Source organism: Pituophis catenifer, unplaced genomic scaffold (genome assembly GCF_029215685.1).
Source record: "Pituophis catenifer annectens isolate HBS135680 unplaced genomic scaffold, rPitCat1.0.hap2 SCAF_2, whole genome shotgun sequence".
Lineage (NCBI taxonomy): Eukaryota > Metazoa > Chordata > Lepidosauria > Squamata > Colubridae > Pituophis > Pituophis catenifer.
In genome coordinates this window covers 225973335-225992461 of record NW_027256882.1, presented here as the reverse complement: position 1 = coordinate 225992461, position 19127 = coordinate 225973335, and the positions used below count along the sequence as shown (strand labels likewise).

The following is a 19127-nucleotide window of genomic DNA, read 5'->3' as shown; positions in this document are numbered from 1 at the left end:
TTTTCCAATTTGTCAGAGGTGATACAATACCAACAATATTAAAAGAAAAATGAATTATATACAAATTAATTTTAAAAAAGGAAATTCAAAAGACAATTACACGTATAAGCCAAACTCAATTGTTAAGATGGAAAGATAACACTGTACAGCTTCCTTGAGGGGGGAAGATGTGAAATGTAAGAATTAGAAATACGATTTCAGTTATATGATTTAGGTCTGCAGTGTATATTTTTTCTTTGATCCTCATCCATGTCCTTCAGCATAACTCTTCTTTGGCAGTTCTTGGTCCCAGCAGCAAAAGCTTTTTGACTTTGAGATCAATCCTGCATTTCAGAGAAAAATTCACCTCCTTTCCACAGTCCCTTCGTAAAGAAGCTGAAACATACACACACACTCCTCCCTTGAGACTTAAGGAACAGGACAGAAGCTCTTCCCAGTCCTGGGCTTCTCTCAAATTAGTTCTGAAAGGGATTTAAGCAAGGACTGAGCTGTAGCTCCCTGTGCTCACCTTCTCAACTTACCAAGGGTGATTTTGGAGTCATATTTATAGTTAACAATCTGAACTCTGCCAAAAGTACGTATATTATAAGACTGCCATGGGCTCTTTCCAGTTTGGATTTAGTATAAATACTACATCATATCACCTGGGTAATCCTTAGAGATGAAGCTTTGGAGACTGACTTTACTGTGAGATTCAGCTGGGTTAGGATGCATTTTTTATGGAGGGTGGGAAATGAAACTTGGCCAATTTAAAAATGCTAAAATTATCAGTAATAATAAACTACTTAGTTGATTTCCAGACTAAAGGTTATTTGTCTCCCTACGCCCCACTCCCCATTTCTGGAGATTAAAAAAAGTAAAGAAGTTGCTTCAAAATTTTTCATATTCCAGCATCAAAGTGAAAAATATAAAGGAAAAAAAATACCTTTGTTTTTATCCTTGCTGACTTTCTAAAAACACAATACTATTGATGCTCAGGCTTAGGTTTGACCCCCCCCCCCCCCATCTAAAGTTCAAACCTAGACTTTCAGTATATATTCATTACTCATGTACCTTGGTTTTTAAGGAGGATAATTTTCATCTATTTCCCACTTCTAGCATTTTTATTTTTATAATTTTTTAAAATTTATTTAAATAAATCATATGGCTGGCCAGTCTCACAAGACTGACCCTGGGTGGTGTACAATGCTTAAAATCCAACAACTGATAACCTAATAACCTGTGGCACTTGGAGTAAATAACACCTTCCAATCATAAAATACATCAACAACAGAATTCCAGTGCCTCATTAAGGAGCATGTATTTGGCTGATTTCAGTCATACAGATGGACTTTCACAGATCTGGGCCACAATTTTTTTTTTTTTTTTTGTTAGCTTGGTAGAAGCTGAATCTGATTTACTTCATAATCCACATTCCTGTGGATAGTGGGAGGACATTTTTCTTATGTCAGTGAATAACTCCCAAGCTTTGTCATTGCTTCTTTGTTCTAAATCAAATGGTAGAATGTAATACTAAATATTCAGGGATGTTTAAGCTGCATTGATGATTTGGAAATAAAATTAACACCAAGATGAATAGGTTTTAGCAATTTGCACACATAACTGTCCTTAGATTCTTCAGGGATGTAGTTTATCATGACTTGGTGTATTGATGGTGCCAAGGGGAGGATGAAGACAGTAAACATCTCTGCTCAAATGAACAGGGAGAAGAAGAAGTGCACTTCCTAAGGAAAACGTGTTCTCCACAGCCAAATAATGATGGTGTAATTAAATACCATTGCTGTTATTTGGTTCTGAATGCTAATTAAGTGTTGTTATTTCTGGCAAGTTGAAACTATGGTTGAGTCTGTCCATGTGTTTTGAGATTAAGGATGTTTAATCATGTCTTCATAAATGCACTCTGCTACATAGTTTCAAAATAGTGCAAGATCAGAAGATGTGGAGAGACCTGGCCCATAGAATCGCTATGAGTTGGACTCGACTGAATGCATAACAGCAGCAGCAGCAGCAGCATCACCTAGTTTCAACTTGGAAACTGAGAATCCAGACCAAGCTAAATCTAAAAATGCTAGGGAATTCCTGGAAACTTCAGATAAATCAGTAATCATAGAGATAAATTATGCCATTCAAAAGAGACAATTAAAAAACTAAAAAGGAAATAAAAAAGACCAGAACACATCCTCTCCACCAATCAACACCCAGATAAGCAGGAATTAACACCAAACAAACACTTGCAGAAAGCAACTCCATTCATTCATTCATTCATTCATTCATTCATTCATTCATTCATTCATTCATTCATTCATTCATTCAGCTTATGTGCCCTAAACAAGAAACTACCAAGAAGAAAACCACATCCTTATCATACTGGCAGGGCAAGTTATTGTATATGAACAGGAAGAAAATTCCACACTCATTAGCATTGATGATGTTACCTAGTTAGGTAAAGAAATGTCTGCAAGCAAACAACCAAATTCAGAGAGTACCAAGGACTCCCCAGTTCTTTCACTGTGAGTTGTATTGTGTTGAGGGGGGGTGCACGGAGGGAGGCTCAGCCAATCTCATTGTATACATGTTGTACTCTGACAATAAAGGTTTGAATTGAATTTGAATTGAATTGAATTCAACCCTAACCTACTTATATTTTCTTCTATTGTAATTTTATTGCACCCATGTTTTTTTTCTTACTAACATTTATTTTCCCAGCTCTATTTCACAGAGAGTTATTTTTGCAAATTAAGTAATTGAATACAATTATTAAGATTAGATCAATATTTGGCATTATAATTTGTTATTTATTAAGGAAATGGTGAGTAATTTGGTTATTGTTTCATGGTGCTGTAATAACTGAAATACTTCCAATAATTGGGTATGTGCAAATTATAGGTCACCAAATATAATATAAATCATTTGTGGCTTATTCAAGTGTCCGGTTTTGTGTTTGGCTCTTCAGAAATTTAGATGTGGATATATCGGGCATCTGGCAGTTTGAAGGGCATAGTTAGGGGCCTTTGTTTTCCCTCCTCAAAGCAATGATGCAGGTGTTAACTTATCTAAAAACGGTGTGGCTTTGGCGGACTTAAAAATGCATTTCAAGCTAGATATGCAACCTTTTCCACAGTTCCTTTCTTTGGGCCATATGTTAATAATGCTGCCTGCCTTTCCTAAAGCTTCATGTCGCAATCCCCCAGTGTCTCTGCAGATGTTTGTTTTCAGATGCTTATGGAAGACAAGGAAGGCCTCTGAAAGGTCAAATTTTCTTGTAGCAGCATATGCTGCCTGGTTAAGCTTTCAGAACTTCAGAAGGTTAGTATAAAATAATCTCTGGCAATTTTAAAAAACAAATGAGCACTTACAGGAGCACACCCTTCATGGTCCTTTCCCCAAGGAATTCATATTTGAAACCATTCATTTGCAATACATTTTGGATATTTATATAATATTCACAAATGTTCCATGATTTAAACAGCTATCTAGTATTCCAGAAGCTCCACAGAACAGGGTGACAGACATTTATTTTAAAATATGACAGTGTTGCTGGGCTCCATAAGGAGATTTCTATGACTTACTGTTTTTTAAATTTTCATTTCTCTCTCTCTCTCTCTCTCTCTCTCTCTCTCTCTCTCTCTCTCTCTCTCCCTCCCTCCCTCCCTCCCCCCCTCCCCCGATTATTTATCTGACTCTGTTGTAATGCTCTTTTTTGTTCTTCTCAAGAAAAAACAACAAATGGGAGTGACTTTGAGACCGGTAGATTAATTGCAGTCACATACATAGTTACAACAAACAAAAATGTGTTTTATGTGGCTAGCACATAAAACACAAATCCCATAATCTTTGACATAATAGTTACCTTGGGTTGCACATTGATTGTTTGGAGTTGTGCAAACTGGAATGGTATCACAGGTCTAATAATTGTGCAGTAAAATTGCTATAGTACATGTAACACAAGACAGTTTGGTCCAGAAGCAGAAAATCCAAATGACTCATTATATATGGGATACAATTCATCAGGAATTTCTCCTCTTTACAGCTTGTTATGATAAGTTATCTCGCTCTTCCCACAATCTGAGAAAAGCTCAGCTTGTTTTTAGAGTGATTCAAATTCATTTTACTTTCATCTCTCTTAGTAGAGCTATTTTTGGTGGTGTGCTGGATGTGTGAAAGATGGGAGAGAATAGACCAAATTTGACGTACTTACTATCTGCATGCCTCCCCCCTTTCCAAAAGTGAAAGGGTTTGAGGAATTAAGGCTGGTGATTGAAGAGGAGTTTTGGAATGGAGTATTGCAGGCTAATTCTACTGATGCCAGCAGTTCGATTCTCACTGGCTCAAGGTTGACCCAGCCTTCCATCCTTCTGAGGTTGGTAAAATGAGGACCCAGATTGTTGAGGGCAATATGCTTACTATAAACTGCTTAGAGAGGGCTGTAAATCACTACGAAGTGGATATAAGTCTAAGTGTTGTTGCCTTTCTAAAATAGAAGATAATTGTGCTATTTAGACAACTTAGAGTATGAGCGTTTCTTGCAGTTATTATGAAAAGATATTCATATCAAAATCTTTGTTGCCTTCAGTTATGTAATAGAGCATTTTAAGTACAGGGAGTATTGTGACGATTCTCTGAAGGTGTGACATTAGAGTAAGCATTGCAGAATAGAAGTTGCAGGATTTTTGTTCAGCTGTTTTTCAATCTTCCTCCCTTCTGTTCTATCTGAATTAATTAATTCTTTAAAAGATTAAATACATATGGTACACGTATAGGCCTGATTAAACGTAAGGCTTGAATAGTTAAAAATGTAAAATGAGTGCAATTGAATTTAGATTTTTTTTTTTACTAATTAACCATTGTTATTTTATATATTTAATTTTACCTTTGCACTGCTTTAGCAATAATGTTTTTCATGCATTAAAACATTGCTGGTTTAGTACTATATTAATTCCAGCTTGTGCTCAGAGGATTGCTGTTTAGAAGCAATTAAACTGTAAGGAATTTTGGCAACTTACTGTGCTTAGGAAGGAAAGGAGTAACAGAGGGATCTGAGGTACAGTCAGTGTTGGTTCTGAATGGAAATAAATGTGGAAGAGAGTTTATAAAAATGCCAGACAGGTTTGATACCAGATCTTAAGATTCCAGGACAAAAGTGAACATTTAAGATCAGCATTGCCTAATCTGATGTCCTCTGGGTTGGCTAGGTATTTATAGACTTGAAGTCCATTGCCCATAGAAGGCACTGATTAAAAGAAAGCTAATGGAGATTACTGCAGTTCTAGAAGTAGGACTTATATCCATTGTAGAATAGATGTAGGGGTGGATTATTGTACTTTCTGGAAGTTCAAAACAAAGTCTATAAAGTGATTGGGTTAAATGTTTGTGGATTAAATGTTAAAATATTGTATTTCGTTTTGGTGTCTATGTTGCTATATAGCCCATAATTACTCTGCTCAGTAGAAAGAATTACATTTATACAATATATGCCTATTGTAGATAATTGCTTGCATGGCTGAAGAACTAAAGAGTTTGTCACAGTTACCAGTGTTTGCACATTGATAACAACTTTGTGGCTCTGCATAACACTGGTGCATGTAAAAGTTCTGTTCATTTCAATGCAACATGCCTGCCTGATTAAAGGATTGTGTTATGTATGGTCATAATTTCTGAGGCATAGAATATCTCTTCACTTTGCAACAACCATAGGAGACAAACAGTAATTGTCTTTCAACTTCTCATCTGGAAAACTAGAATAAAATGGTTTAAATGGAAATTTTCTTGAGGAACATTATGGACTGGAACATCATGATTGGAAAGTTCTACAATACGGGAAAGTTGTAGAACGGAAATTCTTGGAAACTGAGCAGATACATGTGGAGGAAGTGAGTACCTTTGCCCATATTGTTCTGCCATTGGATACGCACAGCTGAGTACAGCCTGCCATTTTCTATAATACACATTTTTTTGTTCTTGCACCTGTTTGATTTAGTGGTTAAGACACAAGGCTAGAGATCAGGAGACTATGAATTCTAGTTTCACTGATGTGAAAACCAGTTGGGTAACTTTGGGCTAGTTGCTCTCTCCTCAGCCCAACTCACCTCACAGGGTGGTTGTTGTGGGAAAAATAGGAGAAGGAAGGAGCATTTGAGTATGTCTGTTGAGTTATTTATAAAAGTAATAAAGGTGGGATAAAAATAAACTTTAAAAAATGCATCGTGCAGTAACATTTCAAGCAGTGACTGAGAGAGGTAAAGCTGGAACCTAGCAGAATAAACAGATTGGTGGATTTATTTGTGGGAGCATGTATTGTACAAGGCAGGGGTGGGCAAATATGGGCCCTTTATGACCTGTGCACTTCAACTCCCAGAATTCTCGAGCCAGCATGGCTGGTTCAGGAATTCTGGGAGTTGAAGTCCACAAGTCATAAAAGGGCCATAGTTGCCTGCTCTGGGATAAGTAAAGCATGTTGTATCATTTCACTCATATTGTAAACAATCACTGTTTGAGCGGAGATAACCAGTTCTCTTCACAGGCTGTTGTGCACAGCTCGTGAATGGCCAGGAACGGATGTCTTGAGGTTTATTTTATTAGCCCAGGGCAGCAGTCTGGCATTTTATCTGGGGACCAGACTCACATATCATTTGGTGAGATAATAATCTCAGATTGAAGTAAGTTAGCAAGTGGCAAGCCTGTTTACAAAGGATCCCAGCTGTACTGAGCACCATGTAGCCAGGTTTTGCTTAAGTACATTCATGCAGATCCGCTTTCACTCGCAGACCCACTGAATCTTCGCCAAACTGATCAAGGAGTCTGGTGGGTAGATATGTGTACATGAGTTGTTTTCTTCCAGTCAGCTTCCTGTGTGCTCTTGCTTTTTATAGCACTGCATTACTTTTCCATCTCAGCTGTGTCTCATGAGTTGCTGCTATTATTATTGAGATCCCTAAGTCTTGCATCATGAGTAGTTTTCACGCAGTGACCGGCTTCCAGGCAGCTCTGGTTTCAAATTCAAAGAGCCTTGGTAGTACAGTGGTCTAAAGCACCCTGTTATTAAGACCAGCTGCCTGCAATTACTGCAGGTTCGAATCTCGCCAAGGCTCAAGGTTGATTCAGCTTTCCATCCTTTCTAAGGTAGGTAAATTGAGGACCCAGTTGTGGGGGCAATAAGCTGACTTTGTATAAATATACAAAAGAATGAAGGCTATTGCTTAGCGCATTGTAAGCCGCCCTGAGTCTCCGGAGAAGGGCGGCATATAAATCAAATTTTTTTTTTAAAAAAAAATGGGTCATTCACTGGTCTTCACGTGTCCAAGGCTCCATTTCTTAGAATGCTTTACACAGTCTATTTGTTGGGGGTTTTGTTCTCCTCCCCTCAAGCCCAGATACAGTCCATAATATTTACAACATGTATTTGTCAGTTTCCATACCTAGAGCATTTTAGACTATCACTCACTGTCAAGAATCCCCTTATTTTAAGATTTATGTTCTGGTTATTTCCTTTATTTTCTTGTTTTTAAGCTTTGGTTTTCTCAGAGACAAAATTCTCTAAATCACCTGCAGCTTCAATTTTTGTGTAATCAATCATTTCCAAACTTGGTGGTTCGTGAATCTCCCTTTGTCCATTCTGTTTGCACCATATTTAAGCTCCTAGCTCGCATGCTGTAGCTATGTTATGGAAGACATTGCTACCTTTGCTCTTCTGAAAAGGTCATTGATGCTCAGTCTGTACTTTGTGTGACTCCAGCTTCTGTTCTTCAGTGGTAAATGCTTAGTGTGCATGAGAGAAAAGTGTGTGTGTTATGTTTCATTTGAAATTTCAATTACATACATTTATAATGGGTAAGTTTCACAAGACATCAAAACCTCTTCCCAATTTATTATTCACTTGAAGAATAGTAGAAGAGTGATCACTACTAAATAACTACATGTTAAAATACGCACATATGTATATGCTTGAATATGTTATCTTCCTTAGATGGGCAATAAAACCTTAATGCAAGCAGCATTAAAAGTGTTTTTATTTGATTTGGTAGGTTTTTCATTTGGTTTTATTTAGTAATTAGTCTTAAAAGGTCACTTATAAAAAAGACAGGATATACATCCTGAAACAAAATCAAACTAGTTATATCTGTAAGGGTGACATTTCCAACTGAATCTCAATGGGAGGAAATAATGTGACATCTTCATTTTTCTTTCTATTGTTTTGACCACTCTTTGGTTTAATAGGGTTTTTTTTAAAACATGGAGAACAAAGTTATTTGCGATAAGAGCTCAGTTTAAATGTGCCTAAGGGAAATGTGCCTAATAACTCCTTTTTTCCCTCGAGAATTAGGAATGTCTTTTGGAAGAATAGTTTTGCATACAAAAATATGATTATTGCAGCTAATGGCAGTACTCAGTTGTTAGGGTTTATTAGTTGGAAACCAAATAATCATGAATTTTCTGCTTCTTTTGTTTTCGGCTACAGGCTATATGTCTCCGCATCCGTCTCCCCTGGGAGCACCTGAGCACGTGTCTAGTCCAATGTCTGGAGGAGGTCCAACTCCACCCCAAATGCAACCGAGCCAGCCAGGACCCATGATGCCTGTGGACCCACAAGTGATGAGTCAACCCAGTAGAGGCCCTTCACCTTTCAGTCCTGTTCAATTGCATCAGCTCCGAGCTCAGATTTTAGCATACAAAATGCTGGCTAGAGGACAGCCAATTCCTGAAAACATTCAGCTTGCTGTACAAGGAAAAAGGTCACTGCCTGGGATTCAGCAGCAACAGGCTCTTTACAAACCATCTGGTAAAACGGCTACCTTCTATATTATAATACCTACGTAAGACTGAGGACAAAATTGTGTCCTTTTCTCAATTACGTGTAAATCGGAATTCAAAGAGTGATTTGTGAGAAAAGGAATAAAAGGGAGTTCTGTTCTTTTTTCCCCTTTTGCTTCAGTGCATAGATGCATGTAGAAGCAATGTGGCCGAGTAGCGCAGAAAACAGAGGCATTATGGGATCCTGAGTAATTTGAACACTAGAAAAAACAACTTCTATGTGGGGTGGTGGAATATCATTTCGTGTAATGTCCTGGTGAGAGATTTTCTATACGTTTACCTCAGAGCAGAGAAAGAAGGAAACAGAACTGTATTGAATTCCATAGAGATCCCTGAAATGAAATAAAGAGTCTGCCCTCAAATAAAAATTGGGGTCGATTTCCTTGTATGTGTTTACTTTTAGTATGAACTAGGTAAATGGAGCAAAAAAAAAAAAAAAAGGAAACATCACATTTCTATTTAAAAACCTCAGCTGAAATGTAAAATGTAAATGTTTAATTAACAACACACACACACACACACACACACACACACACACACACACACACACAAATTCATATGAAGGAATTTCCCGAAAATCACCTCTAAGGCACAGAAGCTGTTTTGCATAAAAGTTCTTGGTACCTTCTGATAAGAGGTCATGTGCATTTTTCCTTGCAGGAGTTGTTCCCATGCCTGGACACGGAGTTGCTTCAGGAATGCCAGGACATACAGCTGCCATGGCTCCAAAAACTTGGCCAGAAGGTAAAATTGCAGTACCATAACCCAAAACTACCAGCAGTTCATGTGCAGTTAACCATGATAGTCGTGATCTGAGAAGAGGAGGGGAAAGAAGCAGCAAAAAAGGTCTTTTCAAATCCTTTCCTTTCTATATTGTCTTAATGGCACATCTTCACAATAGCTGGTAGTTTTCTCCCAAGATATAAGAGAAGATATAAGAGAACAGAGATAACCATGATACGTTTTAGTTCTGTTTTCCCCTTTTTTCTCCTCCCAAAGCTCCTTTTGTAAAGTATCTCCAACAGACAAAAGTTTCTTCTTGTGAAGACCTGTCTAACAATGGCTGTCACAGAGAAGATGGAGTCAACCTATTCTCCAAAGCACTTGAGGTGGGAGATGATTAAAGAGGGATCCAACCTAGAACTAAGGAGAAATGTTCTGACATGGGAATAATTAATCAAGTGAAATGGTTTACCTGCAGAGGTTGTGGGTGCTCCATCACTGGAGGTTATCAAGAAGAGACTGGACAGCATAGGCTCTGCTGGTTGAGCAGAGACTTGGTCTAGGAAACCTCCAAGGTCCCTTCCAATCCTATTATTCAATGTTCTATGCCCGTGAAGGCGAACCTATGGCACGCGTGCCACAGGTGGCTCACGGAGCCATATTGGTGGGCACACAAGCTCAGCTCCAGCGTGCTTGCGGGCGCTGGCCAACTGATTTTCAGGCCTTCCGGTCCCACCAGAAGCCGGCAAATGGGTCATTTCCAGCCTCCGAAGACCATTTTTGCCCTCCCCAGGCTCCTAGAAAGCCTCTCGAGCCTGGGAAGGGCAAAAAAATGGGCCTACCAGGCCCACCAGGCCATTGCATGTCAAAAGCGGGGGGAGCATGGGGGGGTCACACACGCATGCGCAAGGGGTGGGGTGCATAGAATTACGGGTGAGGGCATGTGCACACACAACCCCTCCCCCCGTGCTCCCCCCACTTTTGGCACATGATGGCAAAAAGGTTAGCCATCACTCTTCTATGCTATGCCCACATGGGAAGTGAGGTTTAATGATAGTTCTAGTGGAAAAGAACAAGTTTTCATTTCAAGGAGTCATCACAATATTCTGCTTCTAGAGATACTGATCTAAGATTTTGACAAGACTTTAAGGTGGCAGTAATCTCTGAAAAATATTTTTCTTACATTTTTTTCTTCCTAGCTTGGTTTTAATTAGCTTCCAGTTATCTATTCTACTGTTGCCTTTCTTTTTAGAATATGAAAGAGTCTTCCCTGCTTTCTAGCTGAATAACATTTAGAAAATCACACTTGCTCGGTTTCTGGAATCCCAGGCAAAAATATTTGTGTTGTCTATCAGATGTGTGAATAACAGATAGAAAGTTTCAAAACCTATTTACCTTTTTCTGATGCATTTCCAGGTTCTTGACTGAAAAATAATTTAATTGTCTGTAATGAATAGAAGGTGTTCCCCTGCTTTTGTTGTTTTGCATCTGAAATCCCTTTAACATTATTCCTTTGACACCCCCTCCTTCTTTCCCCCTCCCCCCCCATATTGCAGTTTTACAAACATCATTACAGGGATAATTAAGAGACTAAAACCATAATTTGAGAATCAGAGTAAATTGAAAATAATGAATGTAATCATAGATTAGGGCAGAGATATTAGTTTCACGAGGGATGTTTTTTTTAGGCATAAAACTAAACATTAAAAACCTAAACATAACACAATTGTGTTATTCATGCTTCTGTTAGTATGTACATGTGAATGCCTGTAAGTACTGTAGAAGTTTTGAAGTTGATATCATTTGATCTAGATTACGGGTGTCAAACCCAATCGCATTGCGGGCTGTATCGTGATATATCGAGATTTTTTTGCCCTTGTGGAGCCGTGGTGGGCGTGGCCTACGTGGGCTGTACGCAGCTCATGGGCCGCATGTTTGACACCCCTAATCTAGATGCTCAACAAAATAATTTTATATTAAGATGCTTAGATTTTAACCAGTATTTCTTCTATCTCACTTTTTATTTTTCAGGGCAAGGAGTGGATATAAATGTCTCAAATACACCCCAAAAGTTGGCTGTTCCTCCTCCAAGTGGAAGACCATCACCTGCCCCTGCTGCTACCCAACCCACAGCTGTAATGCCAGGTCCTTCTGTACCACAGCCTGCAGCTGGTCAGCCTTCGCCTATTGTTCAGCTGCAGCAAAAACAGAACCGTATCAGCCCCATCCAAAAGCCTCAGGGGCTGGATCCTGTTGAAATTCTTCAGGAACGGGAATATAGGTAATAGCCAAACTGGAGTATTTCAGATTAGCTTGCTTTGTGAATTATGATTTTTATTGTCATTTCAGTTTTTTAAATTAAACTTCATAACATTTTTTTTTTTTTTTTGGAAAAGAATTGAAAATCAGCTGGGAAGTAGGGCTGGGGAATAAAGGGGATAGGAAGGTTGAATCAAATTTTTAATCCCTAACCTTTGGCATCCTATTGTAAACATTTCAAAACTAGAGAAAATTTTATGGGCATAACCACAAACGATTGCTACAGGAAATTTTTCCAATCCTGGAATAAAATAGGCTAGGCTTAACAATTGCCAGTCAGTTTGGGATTGGAGTTTGGATTTAAACAGAAATCTTCAAAATTTTGATAGTTTTTTAAAAAATGAGTTTTTCAACCAGGTTTAAGTAAAATCAATTACTGTAAAATATATATATATATATGGAAATGATAAAATTGTGCTATTCAGAACCTCTTCTATTTTTTCTATTGCAGTCAGTTATATCCCGGAAAAAGTTTTTCATGAGTTGGGCACATTAGAATGACAGAATGAAAAAAGTATTTATATGTGTATTTGGAAAGATTAATAGGAAAAAATAGATCTCTCTACATGAGAGTACTCATTTGCCTCTTATTCAAAGTGACTTCTATCCATTCAGTAGTCTAATATAGGAGATTCTTTATTAATTTTTCAAGATCAAAATTTGTTTGCCATCCAGTTTATGTAATTTATAATTTTTCTAAATGATATAGCCCATTGATTGAGCAGCTCTTTCCTTTTAGTTTTTTTCTCTAGTCCAAGTTGGCATTTTTGGTCTTGGTGCTCAAGAGTTGTGCAGATTTGGTTTATGTGCATGTTGTATAAATATTTACATTTCCCTCTATCTTTTCATTTCCTTTCCTTAAATCTCTGAGTATGTATACAATATATGTGTGTTTCTGATTCAGTAGAAGGCATTTTTTATTTGCCAAGCTTTATACTGAAAACAATTTTACTCTAAAGCAAAACAAAAACAAACACAAACAAAAAGAAACCTCTAAAGCAAAAAAATAAAAATCTGGAACTTTGTATTTCAGTAATGGGAAAAAGGAACTACATTTAAGTGAGATTAAAATTGGAATAAATCCCGATAGTGTCTCTAGTTAATACATTTGATTTTTGTTTGGGCAAGCTTTAATGTTTTAAGAATGTCTTAAAAACATATAGGCAAAAGGAGCCATTTGGCTTATTGAATCCAACTCCTTATTCAGTGGGGGAATCCAAACTAAAGTATCCCAGATACCTTCTAGTTACAGGCATGTAATGAAGGCAAGACCATTACTTCTCTGAATACAGTAATTGGTTCCACTGTGAAAGTACTCCTACTGTCAGAAAGTTTTTTTTCTAACCCACCATTAGAATCCGCTTTCCTGTAACTTTAAATCCATTATTCCCTGTCCTGCACTTCTGAACAAGAGAGAACAGGTCTTGACCTTCTTCAAGTGTGACATTCTTTCAGGTATTTGAAGAATGCTATCATATCGCCCCAACTCAGATTTTACCCCAGAGCTAAATATACCCAGCTCCTTCAGTCTCTTTTCACAGAATTTAATTTCTAGTCCCTGATCATCCTTGCTGCCATTCTTTATGTCTAATTCGAGTAATTGTATTCTAATTTCTGTTCATCCTTCTGATGAAAACAGAAAAACGAAAAAAAATAAATTCTCATGTTCTAAAAGTTACCCTGCGTATTTGATGTTGCTTAATATTTCACATGCTTTTTTTGCAGCCATTTCCCGCAGGTCAAAGTGCAGTACGATGCCTCTTGTCAAATTCATTGTGCTTAACATACACAGGTTTATACAGTGTCTTCTTAAGTACTATCCTTTTATGGGAACAGCAACAGATATTGTGAAAAAATACCTATAAACCCTTCACATATTTAACATGTTGATAACAACTCGATTTGCTGTTTAAAGCTGGGCCAGTTTGATAAATTTATGCACAAGTTCTTAAACAGCCCTCCTAACACTTAACAAAACAAAGTACTTGTTCTTCTCTAATCTTAATGAATTCCTCTGAAATGACTAATGTACAGTGTAATTTAATGTCATTCCACTATGAGCAAAGCTACTTTTCTTCTACTACTCATTAAAAAATTGCATATGTTATTGTCCTGAAATGATGAGCAGAGTGGATTATATCAAATGGATCTTTTTAATTGCCTCTCCGTGCTCCTTGAGCTATCATTCTGCAGTTGTGGCACCTACTCTAGAATCCAATAACATCTGTAGTTGTGCTCAGTTGGTTCAAGGGGATGGGGCCCTTTTGCAAGAAGATCTTTATCATCCCTTTAAGAATTCTCATTCTGCTTAGAAAAAGACAAATAACTACACTGTGGAGATTAATTAAACAAATTTTGGACAGGGTTAGCTTAAATCCCCAAAGCCCTTTAACTGGCGGCTTCAGAAAACTGCTTTCCTCTTTGTCTCGATTTTAGGACTTAATGGCTTTTAATATTTCCCCCATAAGATAAAAATAGCCTTTCTCCCCATCTGTTTTAAAGATTAGGCAGTGAAGATGATTTAAGTATTAGATACCTACATTTTAGGACAAAGTAGATTGCCATAAAGTATTCCAAGATGCCACATAAATTATAATTCCGTGTCTGATACAATGCCATAGTAATTAAATAAAAGCAATTCTGAGCCTTTTTGTTTTAAATGTCATAATGAAGACCATTTCACTTCTATTTATTTTTATTTTGGAAATGCTAAATAAGACTACAGATTTTAAACTTGGTTTCAAATTAATGGCAGTGGTGATAATTTGGTATTGTTGGTAGTTTCTTCCAGTGCACATGCTTCAGCTAGTTTAAACATATTCTTTATATTGATAGCAGCTATTAAGACAAATGACCCATTGTGGCTGTAACACCATTTTAACGGCCTAGAAATTACCCTGAAAGATGTGTATTTCCTCACTATAGCTACTTGTCAATTTTGCCTCTTTGCTGCTAACACAGTTAAAGAATCTTTTAGCAAGGATCTTAACCACAGTTGAGGGTTAGTTGCTCCCCATTTAATTAGAATCTCAATACACCATTTGAAACAGCTTTCAGATTGTAGGCTGAACATTACATTTAGCCAAGGATGATGGTCTTGAACTGCTTAAGTTCCATGAAGGATAACTGGGAAAAAAAGGACTCTGTGAATAGGGAAAACTTTCTGGAGGCTGTATGCTTGGTTTGTCAATGCTAGATAACAGATAAATGTCACTTCATCTTCACTAGCTCAGTGTGTTAGAAGTGTGTGTCAATTCTGAAACGAGCCTGGCTGAAGCCATCTTGTGCTGCCTCATAGTTGCCATGACGCCTCAGAGGGGGAAGGGAGGGGGGAAGTAGATAGCCTGGCTACAGTCAAAATAAAGTTTTCCTGTGGGAACCAAGGTCATTGAAACAGGTGGCTGTTGAAGGAGGAGAGGAGCCTGCCATCCATCTTCATTGGACAATGTGACCAGTGACACCTGGGGGGGGGATTTTTACTCTTTTAATTAGGTGAAAACCATGGGAACTGTTAGAGTTGGTTTACACCGGCTGTGCCAATAAACCTGTTCTTTGAGGAATCTACTGGAGTTCTGCTTTCAATGGGTGCATTACTCTGAACGCTGACATTAAACCAACTCTCCAAACTGTCCGGAACTGCTCTCCAGGGTCCTAAGCCCTGGCTGCTTACCTGATCTATTGAGAGGAGCAGAGAAGACTCAGGGAAGACCTTGGAGATGGAGAAGCAGGGGCAAGAAGCCACCGCACCAGCATGACCCCCATGGAGAGCCTGCAGACCCCTACAGAGGTCCTGAAGACCATAGCAATGCTGACAGAAGCCGCCCTCCTGGTGGTGACCCAGCCCAAGGTCCAAGTGGAGGCGACGACCACCGGGGATTTGTACCAGGCTGAGGAAGACCTCAGACGCCAGGGCTCCCTTCAGAGGCTTGGGATGTGACCGATGACACCTGAGAGGGGGAATTTTTATTTTTTTAATTAGGTGAAAACCGCAGGAACTGTTAGAGTTGGTTTTCACCGGCTGTGCCAATATGATGTATCCAATAAACCTGTTCTTTGAGGAATCCACATGCCTCGGAGTTCTGCTTTCAATGGGTGCATTACTCAGAATGCTGACAGTGTGATCATATAGAGTTCTTAATATAAGGTTTTTGTGAGGCAACAAAGGCCTGGAGATCCAGTTTTGAATTTCTTCGTGTTTACGTCAAACTATGGGTTCCTGCATTTTCATTCTTTGATTATATATATTGATATTACACAGTTCATGGTCCAGTAGCCTTAAAATAGTCCTTATGGTAGTTCAAGTTGTTTTTACATTTCCCGCAGATGTTAAAAAGAGAGCTTTTGCAACTGCTCCAGCCACCACTAATATGATATCCCTGTTCCCAGGAATTCTGGCCATTGATAACGGGCTTGGCTGCATGCCTTGATACTGAAGGAGAGAGAGGTGCAGGGGTATTAGGGTAGGGGCATGGTTTAAAAGAGACTCCACCTTGAGTGGTTTGTTATAAGTCTACCTGAGAACTTTTACAGTTTTTAACCAGTCAAGGAAGGGTTTTTTTGAAATCTGAATGGTTCTCCATTCTTGAATTGGCCAGTTTTGTGGGGCTTGACAACAGCAGCATTTGAAAACTCCAGATTCCTTTGCACAAAATGTTTGCACACCTGTGTGTGTTGGGGGGGGGGGGGTGTTATTCAACAGTAAAAAAAAAACTATGGCTCAGTTCACTTTATTTGTTTTAAAACACAGGGTCTGCTGATATGCATGCATAAAGCAAACTAGAGAGGCCAAGAGATAGTGAAAGAGACTTGGAACTGATAAGTTCATTTTTATTTTTTTTTAATTCTTGTGTCCTTACCTACATAGGCTTCAGGCTCGAATTGCACACAGAATTCAAGAATTAGAAAATTTGCCTGGTTCTTTACCTCCAGATCTGAGGACTAAAGCCACAGTGGAGTTGAAAGCGCTTAGGCTACTGAATTTCCAGCGCCAGGTAATGCATTATACTGGAGGGAAAGGTATATTTGTGATTAGACACTTAGGGCCTTTATATGCCAGTCATTCTATTTTAAAGCTAAAGAGTAATTGGTGTACCAATGAATTTCATGTGTCTCATGTGAGCTCAACCTATAGAAGAGAAGCAAAGCAGCTGCAGTTGAGCCATGGTGGCGCAATGGTTAGAATGCACTATTGCAAGTAACTCTGCCCACAACCAGGAGTTCAATCCTGATAAGCTCAAGGTTGACTCAGCCTTCTGTCCTTCCGAGGTTGGTAAAATGAGGAGCCAAATTGTTGGGGGCAATATGCTGACACTGTATATCGTTCAGAGAGTGCTATAAAGCACTATGGAGCGAATATAAATCTAAGTGCTAAGATTTATTGCCATTCCTGTTTTGTCTCTTACATAATTCCCTGTCCTGCAAGGGTATAGAATAATTTTATTAACTTTTCTTTTTTCTTTTTACAAAGCAACCCAATCACAACAAACAGCAGTACAGCTAAAACTAAAACAAAAAGCAAAACAAAAACAGAACAATAAATGCAGACCTAGTTTATGAAACTAAAATCAAGAAAGAAATTAATTTGACACTGCAGATCCACTTTTCATATAAATGCCAGGATTGAATTGATAAAATCTGTTTTCTTTTAAACCTGCCTGGTTAGATTTCTCAAATTCAAATTAACTCGCTTTATTTGATCAACAAACTTGTTTTAGAATCTGGAAGTCCAATCGCATTTATATTAGACATCTAGAACAAAATGGAAAGAACACTTTGAAATGCTTTTTTTTCTTTGTTTCCGTTTTTTATCAGTGCAATTTTTCTGACCTGATTTCCTTTTAAAATGCTATCTCTTCTGGTTCACAGCTGCGACAAGAAGTAGTGGCATGCATGCGTCGGGACACAACTTTGGAGACTGCTCTGAACTCTAAGGCATACAAACGGAGCAAGCGGCAGACCCTGAGGGAAGCCCGAATGACCGAGAAACTTGAGAAACAACAGAAAATAGAGCAGGAGAGAAAACGTAGACAGAAGCACCAGGTACCCTTTGGTGACTTTGGGACTGTTCGGTTTGTATGTTTTTTCCCCTCTACAAGTGGATGGAATAATCTGTCAAGGGCCCACTTACAGGTTTTATATCCTGCTAGATATGCTGGCTTGGCTTTCATTACTCCGCAATCCATTTGTCAGTGAATGCTCATGCAGAGTTTGGAGGAAGATCCAGCTGCTTCTTTTGTGTCTAATGTATTAACATAATGAGAAGGAGCCACAATGAATTGGCAGCTCAATACATAAGTTGGAAAAATCTGAAAGAGTTGGAATTTGCTGATACAGAGATGTCCACAGGATCCGGTGCTTTCATCAAAATGAAACTGTTGTGCCATTGTGAGGCGAGCTCCATCCCATTCACCCATGCATGCGAGAACACAATGCACGTACAAAAGGGGCGGAGCTTGCGTAGCATTGGCACAACGCTTTTTGTCATTTTGCCAGGGTCCCCCGCATATGCTGCTGCACGGAAACCCATTCCCGGTTGTTTGAAAATCTGTCAGCTTTTTTTGTGAAAGTTCACATTTGTTCCTACCATTCCTACTTCATTGTCATAAATCGTATTAAAAAATACTCTTCCTTGGACCCAAATGACAGAATGGGTCATTCTGTGTTTTTTAGTTATTGATATGTAACAAATGGATAGATGCAGAAGCTCAGTTCTTCCAAACCTGGCAGGAAGTGAATATCTAGGCTTTTAGTCTCTCCCAAATCTATGAGGAAGTATCAGATATTGGATTGGAAATATTCTTTGGGTAAAGCGCCAAGTTGTGGCTTGTCCTGATATACATTTCAGGAAATGAGGCCACTTTATACTTCTGGTTCTTTTTGGTGGATTCAATATTTGAAGTCTTTTAATGAGAAATTATGATTTAGAATTGTATCTAATGGAATTAATACTATTTCCATTGATTGGCATGTTGGAAGACATTACTTGGTAACTTTTTATGACTTTTTTAAAAATGGAAATATCAGGAACTGAACTTTGGGGTTTTTTTACACAAGCTATGTCCTCTTTCTGAAATAATCAATCTATAGTTGATCTCACAAATGCTAAATAGCTTGTGTCCATTAGAAGGTTTTAACAGAGATTGTTAAAGGTTTTAACAATTTCCTCTTCTGCATTTTAGATATATCTGAATTGAATTTTGAGATCTTCATTGAGAATTATAATTCCAGAAACAATGACTAAAAATAGTTCTTAACAATGTTTTTTAGCTGGATTAGAA

General features: G+C 38.2%; 1 protein-coding gene across 5 annotated transcripts in view; it reads left to right on the top strand.

Moving 5' to 3' along the window:
- The window catches only part of SMARCA2 (SWI/SNF related BAF chromatin remodeling complex subunit ATPase 2), a 118377-nt gene that overhangs the window by 22150 nt on the left and 77100 nt on the right, over positions 1-19127 (top strand). For all 5 annotated transcript variants that reach the window (XM_070938625.1, XM_070938626.1, XM_070938628.1 and 2 more), the window contains exons 4-8: positions 8456-8776; positions 9469-9552; positions 11563-11812; positions 16715-16841; positions 17716-17889. In XM_070938625.1, the coding sequence (XP_070794726.1) occupies positions 8456-8776; positions 9469-9552; positions 11563-11812; positions 16715-16841; positions 17716-17889 (956 nt within the window). The remainder of the gene's footprint in view (positions 1-8455; positions 8777-9468; positions 9553-11562; positions 11813-16714; positions 16842-17715; positions 17890-19127) is intronic.